Source organism: Pelodiscus sinensis, chromosome 1 (genome assembly GCF_052426305.1).
Source record: "Pelodiscus sinensis isolate ZL-2025 chromosome 1, ASM5242630v1, whole genome shotgun sequence".
Lineage (NCBI taxonomy): Eukaryota > Metazoa > Chordata > Testudines > Trionychidae > Pelodiscus > Pelodiscus sinensis.
The window spans coordinates 252,202,026-252,225,427 of record NC_143052.1 but is presented as its reverse complement, the minus strand read 5'-3'; the positions used below and the strand labels follow the sequence as shown (position 1 = coordinate 252,225,427).

Genomic DNA, 23,402 nt, shown 5'->3' with positions numbered 1-23,402 from the left:
CACTATCAGGTCTATAATGTAGCAGAAATTCAAACATCTCAGCTACTTTCATCAATGATAAAAAACATTGTAGCTGTGATCAGCACAAAGAAAAACAATATTCCTGCGAGTTTGAATTCCTCTGCTTCAGTGAACTATATGGTAGGGTTTATCTGTGATATTTATCACGTCACACCCATTCTTTTTTCTGGTGGGGGGGGCAAGAACCCTCTTCGAAGCTCTATTGTCCTAGAAAAACCAATACTTAATGACTTTTTGCACTAGCAAAATCCTCCCCTTACATTGTGAAAAAAATGTCATATGTCAGCATTTCAATGTCAAAGTTGTAACACTTACAGCGTGCCCAATAACTATGGCATAGAAATGGCAGCATGGGAATCAACAGAGTATGGAAACAGTTTGAGGCAGTTACTCTTTGTCAAAAAAGCCACCTGTTCCTTTTGCTAATAAGGAGGCTGCTTCTTTGTTAATAAATAAGCTACTCTCTTGAGACTATTACTCCTTGAAGGACCTATGCACCCAGGTTCATCTGTGTGTAAAAGGCAGCTATGCCAACAAACATTTTGTCCCAATGACAGGATGCTATTCCCATCAAAATTCCACCCCAAGGGCTCCAAGGAGGTCTGGCTCCACAAATCTGGGTAGGGAAGCCCAATTAGCTCCTGTTGAATATAAATAAGGACTACTTTCGCCTCTGGCCTGTGAAAACAATCCCGAGGCAGGATTTCCAGGGTCAGATGTTCCCAGGGAGCCCTCAGAAGCACAGTTTCTGCAAAAGCCATGCTCTGAAGGGATAAGTGGGAGCTGGCTGCTAGCAGAGCAGAGACAAGGGGGCCTGTGTGACAGCCCCTTGTAGTGAGAGCCAGATAAATTACCAGGAATCCAACAGGTTCTGAAAGCAGAATGGCTGACTTTTTCTGAGGGAGGGAAACTTCACTATTCTGATGGAAGAATTCATTGGTGCTTCAAATGTAGAGTTTCCTTTGTTCTACATGAGTTATTTTTGCATGTGGAAGAATGGAGCAGATAAAAGCAGCTCATGCGTGGACTTCCTATGGGACACTGTTTGAGCTGAACTTTGAGCTGACTGATGCTTTGTGTAACCCCACTGGAGACAGTGGAGTTTCATGACTATAAATCAGCAGCCTGTGTGTTTTAGCCAAAAGCTGCTGAGAAGCCAATACATAAAAATGTATTGTACGGCTTTTGACTACTATGCAGAAACTGTGCTTATTTCTCCATGGGGCAACTTCTATAAAAACAAAAGACACTTATGTAATTGAAATGCTTGTAAAAAGAATCTCAAGTTTCATTTGCAATGAATACTTTTGGCCTTGCAGTCACATCTTGACAAAGGATATTGAGTTGAACTGCTAATTGCTCACATTTGCCATAGTTTTCAAAGATTGCTAAAGTTGAATTAATCTCTACAGCACTTACTGTTACTTATTCTTTAGGAATATTAAAAAGAACAAAAGAGGTGGCTGCTATAAATTTGCTCAAATTGCATGTAATTATGAGGCACTTTTCAATAATATTCACAGTTCAGGACTTGCACTGAACTCCTGTAATTTTATACTGAAGTGTTCTTCATAAAGCACTGCAATATTTATTCTCATTTCACAATGGCATTTTTCTAATCAGTTATTCTCACTTTGTACTGCTACTTCCCTATAATTTATAATATATATTGTAAATGTGCAAACTTTGATGACACATAATAATAGGTAGCAACAAACTTTTGATCTATACATTGTTGGCACAGATTGTACATATAATCTGAATGTTAATTCTAATTTAAACAATGTAAGACAAAAACTTACACAAAAAACAGCAGCAAGGTGAGAACTCGGGGAATAATTCTATGACATGATTCTTGTTCCTCTGAGACACATAGGGCCGTCACTGTGCATCCCTTCCACACATTGCAGAGTATGCATTGGGACCAGTTTTGTATGTGCTCACCATTCTACAGGGTCCACAATCAGTCCCACAGAGTTCATAATCTATAGGTCTTTTTACATGGTTTACTTATGTGTTTGGTAGGAGTACTCCACTTGGGATCCTGGGCAAAGATTGTGGTGCAATTCCTAGCGTTGCTGATTATCATTTACACAAAGAGGTAAAAACAACTTGTGTTTTTAAGCAAAGAGATACACTGGCACAAATCTTATGCACACACCATAAACTGACAATACTTTAGCACATATGCAGAAGAAACAAATCAGGAATAATTCATTACTCATTAATGAGACTCCATTTGTTATCCAAAAGATAGAAAACATTTAATCAAATCAAAGCTGTTTATTACCTAAGGATTTTATTGATTGCTGTCTCTTTTTCCAGAAGATTTCTTGCCCTGATACTGAAAACAGATTTACGGAGCTATAAAATAAAACAAGATAGTGCAATTTTAGTTGCTATATAGACAATAATTGTGAAATACATTGACAGACTAGCCAACAAATGATGTAATACGCACTTCCACATAAAACACACAGTGACCGACAAGCATAAATTACAACATTTTGGCCTTCATCGTAAAATCAACATTTTCTTTGTTGCTCTGTCTACATAACTTGGGGTGTGTCTACACTACACTGTTATTCTGGAAAAACAATACTAGCATCCACACAGCAACTGCATTATTTCAAAAGAAAATTGAAATAATAGAGGGCTTTTTCTTATGTTGGTAAACCTCATTCCATGAGGAATAACGCCTCTTCCAAAAAAAGCTCTTTCAGAAGAGAGTGTGTGTGGACACTCCACGGCTGCTATGGTGAAATTGCTCCTCACCAGGGCCATTCTAAGTTATGCCTCCTGGTGCTCTAAATCAAGGTAGCACTTCCACATTAGGGCTGCCTGCCTCAGACTAATTTGGAGGCTTCCCTGTAGTGTGGAGGCTCTATTTTGAAATGAGCTATGCTGGACGATATCTTCCGGAATGCTTTTTCCAAAATAAGCTTGCAGTGTAGATGTACCCTTTCTGTTGAACTATCTTGACTATTCCCCAGCTTGATTTCTTTTATTTCCTCAATAAAACGTTTCCTGAATGCATAAGAAGTTTATTACCATAGAGGCTGCACATAGCTGCTTGAGAAACATTATTATTATTGAATGGATTAATTATAGTATTTACAGATATATTAATTCATTTCAGAGTTTGTGCAATAGAGTGAATATTGTTAATGACTGATGCCTTCTGTTACACAGTTAAAATACTAAGCCCCTTTCTTTTTCAATGTCATAAAAATTCCATTAGGAGACCGCAACTCCAGTGCCACCCAGTATGTCTGCACTGTGACCCTTTTGGAGATATGGTTTCTGGGTCTTTGGAAATATGTCTCCCACTGGATTCTGCCATTGTCAAATGTGTGCCCTGCTACTGATGTTAAATCATATTTTCATATGTGGCTGGGAAGGTTGTAAAGTGATCTGTAAGTAATGAACATTTTACACAGAGGAATAACTCACAACTAAGGAATGTATCCATTCCTGCACCTGTAGTGAACATACAACCCAAAGCACCTCTCAAATTTAATTAGGTCAGCTATTTGGATTTGTTACCATAATCCCTTAGTAACCTTCAGAGAAAAATTTAGGAGCGTCTAATAATGCCAACCCTATGTTTGATGATCAGCCTGAAATAGTATCGTTAGGCACATCTCTTAAAGCTATTTATTATAGATGGACCAGAATTTGGTCTTGTTTCAGTCACCTGTATCAAGCCTATCGATATAGGTACAAGGTCTTTAGAAGGCTACTTTTTTATTTAGCAGTAAAAAAAGCAGAAGCCACAAGTATTTTTGTTTTACTCAACATCCAAACTGACTCTGATTCATGGTAAAATGTCTTTATTTTCCAGACTTTCTATGTACTCAAATTGCATTAATAGGGAGTTCTCAAGCTTGATTGCCCCATGGACCCTTCTGATAACAAAATTACTATATGATGCCAGAAGACGGGACCAATGCTTGAGCCTGCCCAATCCTCACTACTCCAGGGTGGAGTGCAAAGCTGAAGCCAATGGGCTTCAGCCCCAGGGAGGGAGTTTCTAGCTCAGGGGTGGGCAAAACGGCCTCCGAGGGCCTGATCCGGCCTGCCAAAAGGGGCACTGCTGCTCTCCAAGCCCCCAGGCAAATCAGGGCCTGCAGGAGTGGGAAAGTGAGCAAAGTCTCTTCCTGCTCTGCCCCTGCCCTACAAGCTATACGCAGCACTTAGAAGTGCAGTGCACTCCTGGCAGGATGGGAGGAGACTTCACACGCTTCCCCCGCCCCAAACCCTGGCAGTTGACTCTAAGCACAGCACTTCTTTGCAGGGCGGGGGCAGGGAGCGAGAGACATCACATGCTCTCTCTCCCCAGGCCCTGATTGACCTGGGGGAGCAGGGGGAGCATGCAAAGACTCCTCCCACCGCCAGGGTCGTGGGTACCTAGAGGAAATCACCAGCTGTTTAGAACAGCTGGCAGTTCTCTCTGGGGGGCAAAGACTGTGCACTCCTCCACTCCCTGACAAATCAGGCTCTGTACGTGGGGAAATGTCCTGGCCGGGCCGCTTCCACCTGAGGCCCCACCCCTTCTGGGGTGTTCCAGGGCCACTTCAAAAATTTCTGAAGTGGCCCCCGGTCAAAAATTATTGCTCCACCCAAGCCCTGCTGCCCATTGGTGAAGCTCGTGGGCATCAGATTCATCCCCACAAGGTGGGGCTTGGACTTCAGGCCCTGGGACACAGCAAGTCTAAGCCAGCCCTGGTAACCCCCATTAAAATGGGGTCCTGACCAATAGTTTGAGAACTGTTGGATGAATATATGTCAGGTGACCTTAAACTTTTAACTCTCTTGAATGATTCGATATTTTTTTTTTGAGGAAAACAATACCACCGAGATGCATCATATCCTTCAAAGCAGTAATTTTTTTCCAAACAGTTGCCCTTTTCAAATGTAAGGTCCCTTCTCATGCCTGCCTTTAACCTTTGCAATATAATAATAAGGTTGAGTATTTTTAAGAAGAATGTTTATAAAGTAAATTATGGCTACACTTTCAAAGCACCATGCTTTTAGACTCTTCATCTTCCCAGAATACCAGGGAGAGCTCGGTGTGTATGTTACTCATGTGGAATATGAAGAATTGAAAGTTAAACATGAAATCTTAGGATATAATTTAAATTATGACTCAACCGGCATCACAGAGACTTGGTGGGCTAAGTCTCGTGACTGGAATATTGGTAAAGAGCACTATAACTTGTCCAGGAAGCATGAGTGCAACACAAATGGAGATGTTGCATTCTATATCAAGAATATGCACGCTTGTTGACTAGTTGAAAGTTTCGGGGTAAAGATAAAAGAGCTAAAAATAGCAGTGACATCATAGGTGTTTACTCTAGGCATCAAGGAATGTGTGAATGTGTACTGCCAGCAGAAACAAACAACGCCCCCCCCCCCCTTATCTGTGGGTTCCCTGCTAGTCAGCAGGGTGACATCTGAATATTTCCTGAGTGGATGCATAAGCTCACAGCTTACTCGTGACAGTGATTATGATAAATTTATGACACTAAAGAATGGAAGAAGTGAGAGAAGCAGAATAAGGGCTTCAGAAAATCAGACAAACTCAGAGAACTGAGATAAGATACCAGGGGAAGAAAATCTAAGAGAAAAGGGATTTCAGGAGAGCTGGCAGTTTCTCGAGGTGATAATATTAAACGCAAATTTGCAAACTATCCCAACACAAAGGTGAGATAGGAAGAATGCTCAGAGGCCAATATAAATCCATCAGGATCTCTTTTCAGGGACCTCAAAATCAACAAAAAAATCTACAAAAAGTAGAAATATGGATAAATTGCTAAGAAGTACAAAAGAATAGGACAAACATGTAGAAATAAAATCAGAAACACTATGGCACAAAATGAGATAGGTATACCTACCTATCAAGGGACATCAAAGAAAATAAGAAGTTCCTTAATTACAGTAGGAGCAAGGGAAAGAGAAGGGAAGGGAAGGGAAATCTAGTACAGGCAGTCCCCGAGTTACGCGGTTACGAACGGGGATTTTCTCGCCCCGGACGACTGGAGCGGCGGGACACCTGGTCCCGCCGCCCGCCTCCTCCGGGGCGAGAAAAGCTGCTCCCCATCTCCCTGGTCTGCTGGGGGAGCCAGCAGACCAGGGAGACGGGGAGCAAAGCGGCGGAGGACCCGGGCCGGACCTGCGGCGCTTCCAGCTGATCTGGAAGTGCTGCTGGTCCGGCCCAGGTCCTCCGCGGCTTTGCTCAGCATCTCCCTGGTCTGCAGACCAGGGAGACGCTGAGCAAAGCCGCGGAGGACCCGGGCCAGACCGCGGCGCTGATCTGGAAGCGCCGCAGTCCGGCCTGGGTCCTCCGCCACTTTGCTCCGCGTCTCCCTGGTCTGCTGGGGTGGGGGATGCAGCTAGTGCCCCCCCCCAGCAGACCAGGGAGACGTGGAGCAAAGCCCGGGGCCTGTGGTAGAGCAGGTGGGGCGCTGCCGGTTGGTCCCGCAGCACCGCTCCTTGGCGCTACTGGACCAACCCGGCAGCACCCCAGCTGCTCTGCCCCAGGAGTCCTGATTCAGCTGCTGCTGATCAGTTTCAGCAGCGGCTGAATCAGGACACCTGGGGCAGAGCAGCTGGGGTGCTGCTGGGTTGGTCCAGTAGCGCCGAGGAGCGGCCGCGCTACTGGACCAGCCCAGCAGCACCCGAGCTGCTCTGCCCCAGGCGTCCCCAAGTCAGCCGCTGCTGAAACTGACCAGCGGCTGACTACAGGAAGCCCGAGGCAGAGTTGCTCTGCCCCGGGCTTCCTGGAATCAGCTGCTGATCAGTTTCAGCAGCAGCTGACTTGGGGACGCCTGGGGTTCTTAAGTTGAATCTGTATGTAAGTCGGAATTGGTGTCCAGATTCAGCCGCTGTTGAAACTGATCAGTTTCAGCAGCGGCTGAATCTGGATGCCAGTTCCGACTTACATACAGATTCAACTTAAGAACAAACCTACAGTCCCTATCTTGTACGTAACCCGGGGACTGCCTGTAATTGATAAGATCAAGAAAGCTGAGTTGTTCAATGCTTAAGTATATTTAATCTTCATTAATAAGGTTAATTATAAGATAGTCAACATAATTAATATTAACAACAAGGAGAAAGAAATGGAAGACAACATGAAAAAAACTCCCTGGGTTAAAATATGTAGATAAATTGTACTTATTCAAGTCAACAGAGCCTGAGGAAATTCACCCCGGAGCTCTTAAGAAACTAGATGAAGCAATATCAGAAATATTAGCAAATATTTTTGAGAAGTTGTGGAGCATGCTAGAGAAAAGCAAACAAAGTGCCTGTCTTTAAAAAGGGGAACAAAGAGAACCCACAAAATCATAAGTCAACCTAATTTTGAACCTGGAAAGGTACTAGACATATTATTTAACAATTTGTAAGCACCTAAAAGATATAGGATTTTAAGGAACAGATAGCATAGATTTGTAAAGAAGAAAAGCCACCAAAAGAACCATGTTTCCTTCTTTGACCAATTTACTGGCCTACCCGATGGGAAAAGAGGTAGACTTGATATATTTTTATTTTAGTAAGGCTTTTGACATAGTCTCATGTAACAGTCTCATAAACAAACTAGGAAAATGTGGTCTAAATAAAATTACTATAAGGTGGGTCCACAACTTCTTAAAAGATCATACTCCAAGGCTACGTCTAGACTGGCAAGTTTGTCCGCAAAAGCAGAAAACTTGCCAGCTATCTACACTTGCCACTTGAATTTGCACAAGAACACTGACGATCTAATATAAGATTGTCAGTGTTCTTCCGCAAATACTATGCTGCTCCCGTTCATGCCAGTGTAGACAGCTAAAAACTGTTTTGTGCATAAATGCCCCAAGGGCGAAAATGGCGATTGGGGCTTTCTTGCGCAAAACCGCATCTAGATTGGCACGGATGCTTTTCCGCAAAAAGTGCTTTTGCGCAAAAGCATCCGTGCCAATCTAAACGCTCTTTTCCGCAAATGCTTTTAACAGAAAAACTTTTCCATTAAAAGCATTTGCGGAAAATCATGACAGTCTAGATGTAGCCCAAGAGTAGTTCTTGATGGTTCTCTGTCAAACTGAGAGGGTATTTTTAGTGCAATCCTGCAGGGATCAGTACTAGATCTGATACTATTCAATATTTTCACTACTGACTTAGATAATGGAGTGGAGAGTAAGCTACTAAACTGTGTAGATGACACCAGGCTGGAAGGGGTTCAGAGATCAGGTAAGTGCAAATTACTTTTCTTAGGAAAGAAATATTTAATGAATAACTACAAAATGGGAAATAGTTGGTAAGATGATGGTACTTCTGAAAAGATTCTGGGGATCATAATGGATCATAAATTGAACATGAGTGATCCATTTGCAAAAAAGGCTAACAACATTCTGGGGTCATGTGTGTAACATGCAGGCAGTAATTGTCTCACTCTACTCAGCACTTGTAAGGCCTCAGTTGAAATACCCTGTCCAATTCTAGGTACCACATTTCAGGAAAGAATCCAGAGGAGACCAAGAAAAATTAGGTAAGTTTTACAGAACTTGATCTATGAGAAAAGGTTAGAGAATTGGGCACATTTAGTTTTCAGAACAGAAGATTGAGGGAGGGAACTAATAATAGTCTTCAAATACATCAAAGACTGTCAGAAGAATCTGATCAATTGTTCTCCATGTCCACTGAAGGTAGAACAAGAAGTAATGGGCTTAATTTGCAACAAATAGGATTTAAGTTAGATATTAGGAAAAACTTTCTAACTATAAAGATAAGTACTGGAATAAGTTTCCAAGCGAAGCTGTGGAATTCCCATCATTGGAGATTTCTAAGAACAGGTTGTACAAATGTCTGTTAGGATGGTCCAGGTTTACTTGGGTCCTTTCTCAGCACAGGGAGTTGTACTAGATGACCTCTCAAGGTCCCTTCCAGCCTTACGTTTCTATGATTCTATAATGCCAGGAATAGGTTACCTAGGGAGTTAGCAGAATCTCTATCCTTAGTGGTTTTTAAAAGCCCTGACTGGGATGATTTAGTTGGGGTTGGTCCTACTTTAAGCAGGGGGTTGGGCTAGCTAACCTCCTGAGTTTTCTTCCACCCCTAATCTTCTATTACTCTTCTATGTATATATCATTAGGAGGCTATTCTGTAAATCAAAAAGCACTGAAATGTATTGGCTCCTTATAACAGATTTGTTTAGCATTGGGATGTGGATTCATGATCTACTATATATTTTAGAGTGTGTGTGCATCTCCGGTCTGTCTGTGTGTCCATCCTTCTGTGAGTCTGTTTGTTCAAAAAATCCTCCTAAATGGTAAGAGCCAGGACCACCAAATTTGGTATGCAATTTCCTCTTATCATAACTTAAAGTGAGGTCAGGGTTTGGTTGTGCCCAGAAAATGGGATGTGCCTAGAATGTGATTGTTTCTCATACAATGCGAAGGGAGGGTCTGCTAACAGCCACCGTTATACTGCAGAATGATCACAAGAGGGTGGTTGCACCTGTAAGACAGTAGCAGGCTGGGGGAGGGGCTCTGTATGTTACTGGCCAGCATCCATGGGTAAGATTCCTGTGCTGTGTTGGGCATGGTCCCCCAGCCCCGATGACCTCCATGCCCCACAGGGGCAGCCCAAACTACTACCCTCAGCCCACTACAGGGGGAACCCTATGTCCCCACTGCTGATCCCTTCCTTGCCCTCAGCTCTAGCACCAGATGGGGGGAGGGAGCTCTGGGGAGCTGCCACCACTAAGCCAGCGAGTCCTTCCACCCCATCATTGCCAGACCACTGCAGCCCCAGGTGGCCCTAGCGAGCTCATCCAGATCTCCCACTCCCTGCCATGAGCCCCTTGGTCTGGGATCCCCTCTCCTACTCTCTGCCCTGAGCCCCTCCAAAGACCCAATCCCCTACCCAGAGCTTCTAGCCCCCTGCCCTGACTCCTGTACTCCCACTCCCGTCCGGAGCCTCCCAACCCCTGCGCTGACTCCTGAATCCCTAGTCCCTGCGTGAGCCCCCCCTCTACACCTGCCAACCCCCTGTCCTACACAATTATTTAAATAAAGATGTGCATTTCTCTTTTATCCCCCCCCTACAATACAAAAACAAAACAAAACAAAAACTGTTACTAGAGTTAAGGACCCAAGCAACACCCGCTACATCTGCTAGTATTGTATATATGAGTATGTGCACATCTGGGTTTAATTTGATTCTCAATAACTCAATAGGTTAAGTGGATTTATGAACATGGTATCATGTGATAGATTTAGATATAACCAGTGCTTTTTCTGTAAGAAAAAAAGGTACCGGTACTCCGGGGGGAAAGTTGTTGAGAAAAACAAAACAAAACCTGGGAGACGTTAGCTGTGGACATCTTAGGCCCTCATTCAGCACACACTTACAAACATCTTTAACTTTATGTGATGCAAGTAGCCTAGTCAAAGTCAATAAGATTACTTATACCGTGAAGTTGAGCATATTCTTCACTAATGGCTGTGGCCTTGGCCTGTGGCTGTGGCCAAAGTGTATATTTTTGAAGATTTGGCCAACAATATCTGGGAGGGACAACCTTGAGGAAGAATTCTTTAGATGTGCCCAAATTATTCATTATTATTCATTTCTCATATTTAAAAGTGGTAGTTGAGATTCAATCAATTTATGTTACTAATGAGCCCACCAGGAAAAAAACCTCATTTAGGAAAGCATTGCAGTTTTGTACACATTTAGTATTTTTTCCTACGTTATTTTATATATTAGATAATTAAACCAAGATGCTCCCTACTTTAGTTTCCATCCAAATTTATATAGTGTCACAGAAAAAAATGTAACATTACTGTTAGCGAGAACATATTGATGATTGCTGCTTCATTTAATAATGTCTTCAGGTGGCATGCTGGTACCTAAGGAGTGTGGCAATTAAAAACTTGTGATGCCTGCAGAGTGTAGAGGAAATTATTAATAGCTACAATGCAGAAAAGACAATACTTTGATCACATGACACGGATTTAAGTACATTATACGCTATAAATATTATTTTAGCTTATATTGATTTAGCCTGCTATTTCTTTTAATATATACTTTAAAGTGCTTTGAACACTCCATAAGTATATAGTTATTAGTTATTTATTTGTTTTTTTATACAGCCCATAAATGTGCTCAGTGCACTGACTACAGTGTTGCATAACCTTTTATTATATTGTATTATTATTTCTCAGTGGACGAAAGTACCTTCCTTTTGCCTACAATATCTGATTATTGTTAAATATGTTCCTAAGAGCATTTATTTTAAAGAACTCCTGCAGGTTACGGTAATCGGAGTAGAGCAGCTGTGAAGGTCAACAAACCACTCTGAAAGTTTCACGATAAAAGGATTTAAGATGGATGTCATGGAAAACACAGGCTACCAGGAAATAATTATCAGGCCTCTTCTCTTGATTCCTAAGAATTGATTTGTGCAAGTGCTGCCTGAGAACACAGAATTAAGAAATCATTGATCTGTCTCTAATGTTCCATCAAGAAGTGCTGGCACATTTCTCTACTGTCACTGACAGCGTGGCTTTAAAACAGCCAAAAATACCAGATCCTGACAGTGAAAGTCTGACTTTTTATTTTCAATTTTAAGGAAGAGTCATTTTCCCAAAAGGTGTAAGATTATCCAAGTCAGCCACTCAAAATGTGCAACAAATCATTATAGCATACACCATTGAAAAAAATCACCAAGGAATATTGCTGTGCAGTGCCATCTGCTGCTTTTAAAGGGTATTGCACACATATTAAAGGTAAACTTATTAAAAAAAAATAAATAACAATTGTAAAAGTTCAAGGCTGTTCTTCCTGGACAAAAAATAGTTCATGAAATAAACATCTAGGCATCACAAAAATAGTAATTTATTATTAACTCAAGCTCAGATCTAATGATTATGGGTCAGTTCCTCAGCTCATGTAAAATGGCATAGTTCCAGTGACTTCCACTGAGAATCAGGTCCAATTATATTAAATACCGCAAAATGCTAATAAGGGTATTCAGGGTATTCAGAGTTTGCTATATTTATATGTCCTAGCAACATTTTCCAGTGAGAACTGCACAGAGATAATTTCTATACTAAATTTTATAGAACCAGGGAAAGTGCAAATTACAATATATTAATGTTCATATTACACCAATAGGAAATTGTTAACAGAAGCATGAAGATTAGTGCAGGTGGGTGTTTTATAATGAAATAACTGGATTCATAGTGAACAATGAAGTATAAATTGCTGGAATGTTTTGGGGAGTACTGATATGGCCAGAAAAGGTGGATGTAATATACTTCTCTATAGTAACCTTGGAAGTTTTCTTCTAAGCATTAGGAGTTTGCAGTTATGTAATATTAATAACAATGCAGTATTTTAAATGTAATTACTATTTCCCATGAAACCATATGGAACTATTTTTCTGTTCTGTCCTAGGAATGCAAGTGACAAAATAGCATTCACCATGAGTGTTTTCCTTGGGAGTCAGGTATTTGACAAGTAGTATATAGCATAGTGGAAGAGCTTACTGTATATTATATCTATTATTTAAAATGTAAAATCTGTATTTAGGGTGAAAATATGTAAAAGTTCATGTAATATACCAGCAAAATTTTCAACAAATAATTAGAACATTTTATCTCGGTTTGAACAGAAACTACCACTTAGCTTAAAGTTAAATTACATTTTGGGGACTTCTGGCCTTCAAACTCACCCCAAAACATCCTGAAGGTCACCTTTTAAATTCATATATTATTTATTTGTTAAGTAACATTGATTCTTTTGTGCCTCTTCATTCACATGCCTACTGATTTAGTTCCATGGTGGGCTACTGGCTCTCAACCTTGCTAATAATGATGCCATCAAATGGCTGGGCACATTGCACATATGGTGATATATTTCTTCTTGATAGATAGACAGCCAGGCATTTGGGGTTACATTGTCAAAGGTAATTGAACACCTAAGGATGTAGGTGGTATGTTCTTCTAAAGCACAAAAATTAGGTAGGCCCCTCTTGTAAGGCAGGCAATGTGACCTCCCATAGAGCCAGAGGAAGAAAATCACTCACTGAGCTCTGGTGGGCAGAGACAGGCCACGATCAACCCTCCCACCAGAAGGGTTTGGTGGTTGGGTGGAGCAGTAAGTACAAAGGTGGGTCTGGGAGCTTAGTTGGGCTTCCACTGATGAATGAGCCAGACACCTTCTACCTACTCCTGAGCTGGCAGACTGCCGCAGGCACCTGTGGAGCTGAGGACTGAGCACACTCACCAGAGCTCTGTCCTGTCCAGATCATGGAAGAGTTGCCATGATAAGCTGGACAAGCTGGAGGGCCTTCTACACCCCCAGGTACACCCCAAGGAGAGCTGGGAAGTGGCCCAGAGACAGCAGTCCCCAGTCTGGCTGCAGTGCAGTTGGAGATTAGGTCAACATGTTGTGGTCAGTGGAGTGTGTGGGCCTGCGTCCCCACACACCACCCCAATCCTGGGCTAGAAGTTTTCCCCCTCTCTAGGCCAAGAAGCCAGTGCTTGTCGGCCATCTGCCAGGGCAAGGGGATGCCCAAACCCCTTGCAGCTCAACTCTGACCTCTGGCTGAAGCCATCTCCTCATCTTGCCCCTCACTAAGTAAGGGCTTGGGCTATCAGTGTGTGCTGCTCGGCCCTGACCATAGGCCTAAGACATAGGCTCTTATTGCCCCACCCTGACAAAGTGGCTTGGGCTACTCATCAGTGTTTGCTGCTCCTACAGAAACCATGCAACTAAGAGTTCTCTGGAACATTACCAGGTATAATAGAGAGATTATGAGCCGATAAGATTAACATAATTTTATTTATGATGTTCCTCAGGGATTGAGGGAAGATCTGGCATTTCTGCCACCCTTAAATCTTCCCTCCTCTTCATCCACTGAACTTGATTCCCATGGGTGAGCTTCTATTGTTGGAGGGTGGTGGGGGGACCCATGCTACAGAATAGGCATTCTTCTCTTCTATGAAATGTCGTATCTGCATTCTCTCTCCTTACAGAAATAGAGGGATGGTGATCTTTACACTTGTGTTTTGCCCCACAGACTTAACAATTTCAAGGAGAACACTAGTGAAGGAGAACACTGAAGTGAAAAGGAGGGGATCCAAAGAGCACCAGAAATTGTTAGTCACCAAATTTCATTTGTGTTTGATGGTAACTACAAAAATTGGTCTCTCAGAATATAGTCTAATATGGGAAGAGCAGATATGTATATGATGCGTTGCACTATACTGATCAGCACTTTAAAAACACAACTATCCAGAGGAAGACTGTAAAAAGAACAGTTTAATTTGGATTAATGGTGTCCCTGAGTATAATTCTAGGCCTCACTTGTAATAAGCTTCCTTCATTTATACCTAATGTTCCTGTCTGCCTCTCATCTTACCTCTCTGTCCCCCTTTTTCTCCACAGTCCAAAATCTTGCTACCTGGATTTCCCTTCTCCAAATTTTTTGTTGATCCCCTCTGATCTATATGCTATCCTCTTCTTACCAATCAAAGCCACAGATGAATGAGTTCCTGACAAAGTGTCTTGCCACTCAGTCAAAGCTGTACCCTGTCTTCCCATTATCCTCTTCTTCTCATATTCCTCTTTCTCCCATTGAGAATCCTACCACATCTACAGAAGATTTTCTGAAATAGCAGACATTTTGATATTTTAGATGGAAGAACTGAAAAAAATATCTATATAGAAATATTGCCTTTACCAAAAAGCGAGGTGTAGGATTGAGAAAACTATTTTAGGGAACTTCATTATAATTTCTGAGAGATTCGTGAGATGATACAGCTTCAAATCAACTGTTGTTACCAGGTAATGAGAATGTATATGGGTAAAGACATTTTATCAGAAGTCAATGTTAGATTATAAGGTTTATTTGAGGAAAGTATACCTTACACACAATAATACTTGTTACAAATAAATTACTGTCATAGGAATATTCAAATTTCTATCGCTTTGAAAGAGTTAACTTATTTCCTAAACATAATGCCTACATATAGCCAAAGCTTTAGAATAGGTAAGAGTCATAAAATGTAAGGAGTGAAGTGCAAGCCCCTTTACAACTGGAGAAAATCCTTGAAGGGAAATAAATAACTTTGGGACTGAGAAGATTTATTTGCAGTGTCAACTTTGCAGGAGACCAAAGGAGATAAATTGTGATTCACATTGTAGTGAATTGCATGTCATTTTGTTATTGAATATAAATGTCAGTAAGTACGTCACCAAACCAGAGATCAAAAGGAAAGAAAATCTCTAAAGTGTATGTAAGCAAATAAGTAACACAAATTAAGTGCTGCCTATCAATTCAGTAGGTGTAGAACACAGAAATGCTGACATAGTTCAAAGAGGAAATGGCATAGTTAGCTATTTTACAGATATGACAAGACGGAGGTGGAGGGAAGAGCAACAATGTTAGCAGACCCCTATCTTTTGGTTCCAAACCTGACTTTTACACTGTCATCTTAGCTATGTCTACACAGCCATGTTATTTTGGAATAACTGACATTACTCTGAAATAACACAGTCTGTGTTTACACAGCAAGCAGTTATTTCGACATAATATTGAAATAATTACAAGCTGCAGGATTTCTTACTTTGACTCCTGTAACCCACATTGGTATGAGTTAAATGTATAATAATGTTTCTTTTTGACACAGGAATGTAAAGTATGCATACAATGTTTGTATTTTTAAAGCAACCATTTTATGCTTGCTTTAGGGATAAGATATTTTTAAGAAAATTGATTCACACAAATGTGAGGTTGCCGTGGAAACTGTAACTGTAGAAAGCCACAGTAATTGCTCTGACTTAATTCAATCTAGTTCTCTCTTGCTTCTTTCCTGAGTGTGTAAACACCCAGTTGCATGCAACATCTGACCAGAAATTATACTTATATTTCCCACCTAAATAATCAGCATTTTTTGGATGCATAACAAAAATAATTCATGAATACAGGCTGAATTTCTATAATCTGGCACTCTGGTCCAGCAACATCCATGGTCCAGCAAGATTTTGATGATTTTGTTAGCCAGATGTCCACTTATCAGGGGTGTGACCAAGTTTCCCAAAATCTCATAAAGTTTGTTTACAGCCACCAGTCCTGGCTCTCAGTGTTTTGTGCTGTTTTTTAGCTCTAATTTATCCCTAAATGTCTTCTAAGAGCCTAGTAAGCAGTGGAAGTGTTGGTAATGCTGCTAGACAATATTGACCTCCTGTGGTTCGGCAAATTTTTTGGTACGGCACCAGTCAAGTGCTGAGGGTGCTGGACTATAGAGGTTCAACCTGTATTTGTTTCAAGACAAAACCAAAATTCAATTTATCTATACTTGTTCTTGCAGTTGGCTAAATAATGGGGAAAACCAAAACTTACATTATTTTTAAATTTGAAAATCTTATTGAACAAACTTTTCAGTTAACATGTACACAATTTATGTGTCCATCTGCAAGTATGGTCAAGATGGGTTAGCTTTGAGTACAGAGTGAAATAGGAATTAATGCTCCCATTTAGCATAATATCTGAGCATGAGCTTTTCTGTAAACATGTGAGTAGTCCCCTTAAGTCAACAGGGCCACTCACATGCTCATATCATGCACCCATTTTGGAACTGAAGCTTATATGATTTGTTGCACAAGACTATTCTGTAGGAAAATGTTTGTTTCATTACCATTTCAGAGGATAATATGAAAGCACAGTGGCTAAACTAATCAAATATTTCTTTCTTAAGGTTTTATAAGAAACATGGACACTTTTTGCTCTTCCAAGAGTATGAAAAGTTCACTTCTTACCATACAGAAATTGGAACTCTAAAGGATAACATTTTTTAGTTTCTTATATAAGTTGTGTTGCTGTAAAATATCATTGTGATATCAGTATTATATCAGCAAATGTATTATTAGGGGCTGTAAATCAGTTTCAGTTCTGTGTTAAAAATAATCCACAATGTTTCAAATAAACACATCTTTATTTGTATTTTGTTTAACAGGTGCAAAATTACTGCCATGTGCTCACCAACATCTTGCTCACTAGCTCAACACACTCAGGGCGTGACACATCTGTAATATTTAGTTTTGTTATTGGAGAGAGTAGTAGAGGCCTGTTGATGGAGAATTATCTAAAGCTATTTTTCATTATTAACTGATGCATTGTTTTTCACATATTCTTACATTCTTGTCTGTTTCTGATATTTCCAGCCCAGTGAATGTTAGAATTTACAAAAACAGAGGAAATTAACAAAAAACAGTAACTACGTACAAAAACAAAACAAACAAAAATGCAAAAGGAGTAAGAATATTAAAACTGGGGTGAAATAACAGCTATGTTTATTTGTGCATTCTGCTGCCTTTGTAAGGATGTTACTCTTTGAAAACACTGCAGCTCATCTTTACTATTTACCTTCACCTTGATTTATTTACATTTGCATTGATTTTCTCCTTGTATATTAACCTTCCCAGTACAGTTCACCTATAATACCAGGTTATTCACATTTTCAGACCGAAGAGATTAAGCCTAAGTTTCCTATTACAAGTTAATGGACACATCCCCAGCATAATTTTGCATAGTTCTATATGACCTCAACAGTCTTGGGTTTATTAACACCAGCTTTTGATCTAACCCAATATTTCTAGTGCCGTACTATGGGTGGATCGTTTTCAGCCATCATAAGAGCTGGTATTTGCACTTTCCCCTGATTGGTGTCAGATGTTTTATTGCAGTCCACTTTGGATCAGTTGGTACTGCAAAGTATAGGATCTGCTGGTCATGAAAAAAGTCATTTGTAAAAAATAGGTTTAAAGTAACCAGTACTTTGCATTTTGGTTACCTTTTTCTCCACCATGCTCACATTAAGTACCCAGGCATATCCTACTTCACATTGATTATATCCTGCCAACCCACTATGTTATCTGAAGGTTCTTCTGTTTTCCATTTTTATTGTCTTGTATGCACCTAATTTAGTGTACAAATATCAGCTTATACATGTGTGCATTTCTGTGTTCAATATAACAAGTGATCACATGTATAAGTAAATATCAGAAACAATTTGCTGATGATTCACACACATAAAAAGGAGCTAAACTTTTGTAAAAGTTTAGAAAATGATTTGTATGAAATTATTTGTATTTTTAACATAGCTCCAAGACTTTGCTACTATGGCATGATAATTATTGATAGAGAGAAAGCTCAAAATTTAAAAAAATCTCGATTTCAACCATGTTTGAAAGTGACTTGTACCAAATAAATTTTAAAAATATGATGCTCAGAAAAATGGGTGCATTTTTATAAAAAAAATCTACTCTAGCAGAGCCACAATTTCTGTAAAATATCTGAGCGTAAATGAAGTTAAGGGAGCAGTGACAATTTAGACAAGCAACAGGTGAGCTTGCAAGGTCTGGGAGAGAGGTAAGATGCAGCTGATGAACTGTTTTTTATCCATGAAAGCTTATGTCTAAATAAATCTATTTCTCTTTAAGGTGTCATAGGAATCCTTGCTGTTTGTACAATTTGTGGTATTTCCTAACAGCATATGTTTAAAACAATGAAGAACATATATTGTTATATATTGTGGTATTTACCTTTTGGTCAATATACTTGTTCTCTTCAATTGCAGATCTTTTGGAATGATCACATGAGGAAGAAGATGCTGAAGGGAGTCTTCTCAATAAGCAGCTTGTATCCTGCTGCTGACGATCAATAAACTGCTTCATAAAACTTTCCCTTACAGATAAGAAAAAGATATCACATTTTGTTGCTAAACATTCAGAAAGAGTTAATACAAGTTTTCTGCAATGGATCAAAGTTGGTTACTGCTAGGATAGAACAGCAGCAAGATGGAAATTGATGGGGTACAGGACAGTGCGTACAAATAACAAAGATAACGAGATTTAGATTGAATTATTAAAAATAATGTAATTGGATTTAGTGCTTATATCAGTTTCAAACAAAACAGTTTGCTCTCTTTAATAATACAGTCTTTAGTATTTGATTTTTAAATTTAACGATTAATTTTATTTTTAGTTACTGACATCAAATATAGCTGTTTAAAGATCTATCTGAATTTATAATATAAATTGCTAATTAAGAGCAAACCAAAGACTGATATAATCCAAAAGATGCACACTTTCACAGGGCAACAATGTTTCAGGAGTTCAAATAGCATCTGTGCATATAACAGCCTTGAATGCCAATTTTAAAGTATTTTGACAATTTTATACTTACATATGCCATGTTTTGATTTTTAAATTATTTTTGTTTACAAGAAATGTACATATATGTTTCTACATTCTAAGTTCAGAGAAGTAGCGTTACATACTGTGTGTAACCAACTCTTTTCTTGAGTGGTAATTCTACACAGCACAACTGATTCATTTTAAAGATTTTATTCTTAAACTCAAAGTTTTGTGGGGGTTCCCCCCCCCCCCATAGCAACAATACTAGTCTCAATTATTTACCCATTTGGAAAAATCCAGGGAAAAAAATCATACAAAGATCATGGATATTCTTTTGAAAAAAGAAGCAAAAACTCAATACGTAAGTAGCTGGGGTCCTGGAAATAAATATGCCTGATGTTTACCTTAAAATGTAACAGTGTTTTCTTTTACAACATCCAAAGCAGATACTCTGGCCTGCATCACACCTTTGCATAGTTCAGATGATACAAACAGGGTTAGGTTAACTCTTCTAGGTGTCTGGAGCTAGTAGATTTTGTGGGGCCACTTAGGTTCTAGGGTGGGGCCAAAAATGAGAGGTTCAGTATGCAGGAAGGGGGTTCTCAGTAACAAGTTGGGGTGTGTGTGTGTGTGCGGGTCTGAGTGGAAGGTAGAGTGCAGGAGTGGGTTAAGGGTGGGGAGGTGGGGTCTGGGAAGGAGATAGCTGCAGGAGTGGCTGGGGGTGGAGGGTCTGAGAGGAAGATAGGAGTCAGGAGTGGGCTGTGGGTAAGGGCATAGAGTCTGGGAGGGAAGGTTCAGGAGGCGGTAGAGGATTGGGGTACTTACCTGAAGCAACTCCCATGTGGAGATAGGGGGACAGCTGGCTCCATGTCACCCTAAGCTTGCAGGCACCACCCTCTGCTGCTCACATTGGCCATGATTCCCGGCCTATGAGAACAGTAGGGGGAAAGCCTGCAGGTGAGTGCAGGGACAGAGTGCTTCTCTGCACTCACAGCGACATGGTTCCAGCCCAGGGGAGGAGAAATGGCAGTGAGTAGATCACCTCCCCCATCCCTACTAGACTGGATGACAGCTTTCTTGCCCTAGCTTTGGGCTCCCCAGCATAGGAAACTCCACAGTGACATAGAGCTGGAGAGCCATCTCCTACACCATGGTCTGTACAGCTATTGGTGCAGAGGGAAGGGTGTAGATGGTGCTAAGGATGAAGTATATTATGTTTCAGCTTTTCTCCTCTGGGAAAAGGTCCTTCGAGTCTCCAGACTGCTTTCAGTAATTCTATGAACTACATCTGGCTCCTCGATTCCTACCTGTCTCCTCTCATACGCTGGTTTCAAGAGAGACTCTGACTTCTGATTTTTTGGTGGCATCTTTTGAAGGAAAGTTATTCTCAGTGAAAATCCAATCCAGTTACTTAATTCTCAAAAGTTGTTATCCTTTGACAGGTGTTCAGTATTCTATGAAAGCTGCTTTGGTGAACTCAGCTGACCAGATCATTAAAAAACCCATAATGGAATTGATTTTTAAAACTTCTGCTTGTGGTCCTAGCAAAGAAGCTAAAAAACAAATTGGGCCTGAAGAGAAATTACTTTCTCATCTGCAGGAATGCTCCTTCCAATATACTCAGCCTGCATGCAGATAAATTATTTTTAGGAGTATTATTCATTTCTTTCATGAGCCCTGAAGCCATGTAAGCAAGAGAGGATGGGATTATTTTGGGGGAAGTAAAAATGAGAGACAAATGAAAAGTCACCCATTCTCACCTCTAAGTGCAATGTTTTGATTATGATTCTTAAAATTATCTGCTTAATTTTTGGGAGAAAAACTTACACATCTCTGGCATGACTGTGTGTGCGCTGATAATTAACAAGTCCTTGGCACAGAAAAAAAGGATGTATTTTATACCTTATTTTTGGAACTGTAAAATCTGAGGGAAGCTTGGAGATTTTCACCATTTGTGGCCTGTTAGGAAATTTTTCAAATATACGTAGACGCAAGGGTAGCTTTTCCTTAGTATCTGCATTGGCTTCGCTTTGTTTTAGCTTAAAGAAAAAGAAAAGAAAAATAAATAGACAAAATGTACTCAACAGTTCCGTTTTTCAGAATTCAAAGAATACGAACAGCAATCAGTTGAAGAGACAGAAGATGGCAGCAAAGAACTACAGAGGGTAAATTTGTTGCTCAGAGTTCACTAGTCTGCTTGTGTTAGAGGAACTGACAGATAAACCATAACAATCCATAAAATGAGAGGCATTTTTAATAATTTTAGTTTTAAAATGTGAAGCATATTAGCTTTCTATTATGTATATTTACTTCTGTATTTTCTTCACAGTTTCCCAACACTTCGAAAAGAAATATTCATGTTTTGTCTTTTGTGACTCAGCTTTCTGTGCACGTTGATAACTTTGGGATATTCAAATAGAGCATAATGTAGATAAATGAACTGAGGATTAAAATCTTTAGAGAAATCTCAGATCATTAATGAAATAGGAAAATCACATATAGATGGATTTATTAAGATCTGCTATACTTTATCTAATGATATCTCAAAACAGATATAGAGATATAGAATAGAGATATAACTATTGTATTCTGATTATTATAACTGTATAATGGCAACAAAATGATAAGTCAGAAAAGATGACTACACTCATCAAAGTTTTTATGACGAATAAATTAATATTAAAACTATTATTTCTGTCTAACTGAATATAATATACTAAGGATTGGAAATCTAACAGACACATCTAATTGTGGTCTTTTGTATAATAGTGTTATCTACGCAACATTTTGAACATACTGTAGTGAGCCTTGTATCCCAGATGTACATATTATGGATATCAGGGCTTGTGCTAGCACTTTAAGAATAGTTGTATAGGTAGCACTTTGAAGTTGTGGTTTGCACTGGGGCTCTGAAATCCACCCCTCCACTGTTGAGCCAGGGCAGGAAGCTCACTCCTGCTAGTTACAAAATGCTGTGTAAACATGCCCTCAGAGTCATGTCTCTAGGGGCATGTCTACACTGGGAAATTATTTCAAAATACCTTATTTTGAAATAATAACACACAAAATAACTATTTCAAAATAGGCTTATTCCCCAATGAAAGTAGGAATTATTCTGGAATAATGAGCTCCATATTTCGAAATAACGGGCTTGGTAGTGTAGAAGGTCTGTTTGTTATTTCAAAATAACTCTCTAGTGTAGACCAGGGATAGATCCTTTAATTTTATTTTCTGGTCCTCGCTGGTATTTTCAGCTCCTCCCATTTTAATGAGCAACATGAGTTCTCCCTTTTGAGGCAGATTAATAAAGATATTGAAAAAGAATGGACATAAAGCTGATCTCAGCAGTGCTCCGCTAGACACCTTCTCCCCCAACTCTGTCATTTTTCATTACCTTGTGTTTATTTTTCTTCAGTTTTTAGTCCACGTGACAATTCACATCAAAGCTAATTTGAATTAATATCAGAAAAAGCTTCCACCAGAGACTGTGCTGTACTAAATCCTTCACTAAAATCTAAATCTGTGACATATACAGCATTCTTGTCACACGCCTTTCATAACTGTATTAAAATCAAATGTCCATATCAGGCCATGCTAGATAAAGGGGAGATGGATAGCTCAGTGGTTTGAGCATTGGCCTGTGACCCCCCAGGGTTGTGAACTCAATCTGTGAGGGGGCTATTTAGGGACCTGGGGAAAATCTGTCAGGGTTGGTACTTGGTCCTGCTGTGAGGGTAGGGACCTGGATTTGATGACCCTTCAAGGTTCCTTCCAGTTCTAGGAGATTGTATATCTTCATGTATTATTTTATATTAAAGGAGGAGTGACTCTGAGGGCATGTTTACACAGCATTTTGTAACTAGCAGGAGTGAGCTTCCTGCCCTGGCTCAACAGTGGAGGGGTGGATTTCAGAGCCCCAGTGTAAACCACAACTTCAAAGTGCTACCTATACAACTATTCTTAAAGTGCTAGCACAAGCCCTGATATCCATAATATGTACATCTACCCTTCCCCACCTCTAATATCATTAACTCACAAGCATTCACCTTCCTTTCCCCGCCCCTCTGCATCCCCCTTCTGTTCTGAAATGTGATTTGTCCTTTTCATATGTGTTCATTTTTTTAAATTGTATCCTTTGGTATATATGGCTGTGACTATTTTCTTCCACTATTTGATCTGAGGAAGTGGGTCTG

General features: G+C 40.0%; 1 protein-coding gene across 1 annotated transcript in view; it reads right to left on the bottom strand.

Moving 5' to 3' along the window:
• Positions 1 to 23,402, bottom strand: part of NALCN (sodium leak channel, non-selective) — a 366,003-nt gene that overhangs the window by 63,408 nt on the left and 279,193 nt on the right. Inside the window, exons 16-18 of the mRNA XM_075918747.2 lie at positions 21,112 to 21,248; positions 18,616 to 18,757; positions 2,312 to 2,385 (exon numbers count right to left, since the gene is read on the bottom strand). Coding sequence (XP_075774862.1) covers positions 2,312 to 2,385; positions 18,616 to 18,757; positions 21,112 to 21,248 — 353 coding nt within the window. The remainder of the gene's footprint in view (positions 1 to 2,311; positions 2,386 to 18,615; positions 18,758 to 21,111; positions 21,249 to 23,402) is intronic.